This window comes from Ailuropoda melanoleuca, unplaced genomic scaffold, assembly GCF_002007445.2.
Source record: "Ailuropoda melanoleuca isolate Jingjing unplaced genomic scaffold, ASM200744v2 unplaced-scaffold5492, whole genome shotgun sequence".
In the NCBI taxonomy this organism is placed as follows: domain Eukaryota; kingdom Metazoa; phylum Chordata; class Mammalia; order Carnivora; family Ursidae; genus Ailuropoda; species Ailuropoda melanoleuca.
Genome location: NW_023228192.1, coordinates 641 through 2,409, shown reverse-complemented (window position 1 = coordinate 2,409; position 1,769 = coordinate 641). Strand labels below are relative to the sequence as shown.

The 1,769-nt window shown below is 41.4% G+C and overlaps 1 protein-coding gene across 1 annotated transcript; it reads left to right on the top strand.

Annotated features, from left to right (window-relative positions):
* The first annotated feature begins 640 nt into the window (after positions 1-640).
* LOC117799668 (zinc finger protein 436-like) lies at positions 641-1,372 on the top strand. The gene has a single exon (XM_034652157.1). The coding sequence runs from the start codon at positions 641-643 to the stop codon at positions 1,370-1,372; it is 732 nt and encodes a 243-aa protein (XP_034508048.1).
* Positions 1,373-1,769: the final 397 nt, after the last annotated feature.

The following is a 1,769-nucleotide window of genomic DNA, read 5'->3' as shown; positions in this document are numbered from 1 at the left end:
CCTCCGCCATCCTGGAACGCCAAGCTGGAGCTCAACTCCTGTTTTAAACTGGGTTCCTTGCAGAAAGTGGTGGCTATTCTGTTCTTAGAGTTGCTGCTATTCTTTTCTTCATTCTCCAGTTGAGTTTGTAGGTGTTCAGAATGGTCTAATAGCTATCTAGCTGCATTCCTGGGACCAGACCGAGACCTTATACATCTGATGCTCAGGGAAAGAGCTTTCAACAGAATTCAAAATTAATAAGACATCAGAAAGATAGCACAAATGAGAAAGCTCTTAAGTGTAATGTATGTAGTAAAATATTCCATGATCGCTCAGTTTATGTTCAACTTTGTATAGCTCATAATGGAGAAAAAATTTGGAATGTAATCAGCATGGGAAGACTGTTGGTCACGGTATACACCTCACTGGACGTCGGAAAACTAATAATGGAGAGAAGTCTTGTGAAGATAGGAAAGGCTATACCTGGAACTCACACCTTACCAAACATTATCAGCGTGTTTGTGGTGGGAAGGAATATAATGTGCATGAAAGAGCCTTAATTCAGAATGCACCATTTATTCCACATCAGAGAACCCCACATGGAAAGAAATGTTATGAATGTAGCGAATGTAGAAAAATTTTTGGTAATTATTCAGCTCTTATGGTACATGAGAGAATTCATACTGGAGAGAAACCATATGAATGCAAGGCATGTGGGAAAGCCTTTAATCATAATGTCTGTCTTATTCAACACCAGAGAATCCATACTGGAGAGAAACCTCACGAATGTAATGAATGCGGGGAGGCTTTTATTCAGATAACGCACTTTATTCAACATCAGCGAATTCATAGTGGCGAGAAACCTTATGAATGTGATGACTGTGGTAAAGCCTTCAGTCATAATTCATCCCGTATGGTGCATCAGTTTATTCATACAGGAGAGAAGCCCTGTGAATGCAGGGAAGCCTTTAGTCACAACTCTTCCCTCATTGTCCATCAGCTTATTCACACTGGAGAGAAATCCTATGAATGTAGTGAATGTGGCAAGGTCATTAGTCAGAGCTCACACCTCTATCAACACCAGAGAACTCACACTGCAGAGAAACCTTACACCTGTAATGACTGTGGCAAAGCCTTCAGCGATCGATCAGCCCTTATTCAACATCAGAGAACTCATCCTGGAGAAAAACCCTACAAATGTAGAGAATGTGATGAAGCTTTCAGCCAGAGCTCAACTCTCATAAAACACAAAACCCACATGGGAGAGAAACCTTACACCTGTAAAGATTGTGGGAAAGCATTCAGCCAGAGTTCATCCCTGATACAACATGAGAAGATTCATACCGGACGGAAACTGTTTGATTGCCATGAGTGTGGGAAAGCCTTCAGTTGAAGTGCCCATCGTACTCAACATCAGGGGATTCACACTGGAGAGAAACCCTGTGAGTGTAATGAATGTGGCAGAGCTTTTAGGTGTAGTTCAGCCCTCATTAGGCATCAGAGACTTCACAGTGGAGAATCACTCTGAATGTGTGGTCATTTGGACTCCTCACCTTGTTACATACCAAAGAATCCTACTTTAATGGGTTATTATAATTGTGATCCCCCCCTTTTTTGTTGAGGGCTGAAGATGCTTTCCTCCCGTTTTCTCCTGCAAAGAATTAGCTGCCAGAATGCCACAAATCTATGTGAAGAAATACTGATCTGAAAGCATGAATAGCCCAAGAGACCAAACATCAATCTTTCTGTGTGTGTATTTTCATCTGTACCTGAAAATGACTAATCACCAT

Bases quoted from the DNA above. Each gene is read 5' to 3' on its own strand.
- LOC117799668 (XM_034652157.1), top strand. From the start codon at position 641: ATGGTACATGAGAGAATTCATACTGGAGAGAAACCATATGAATGCAAG.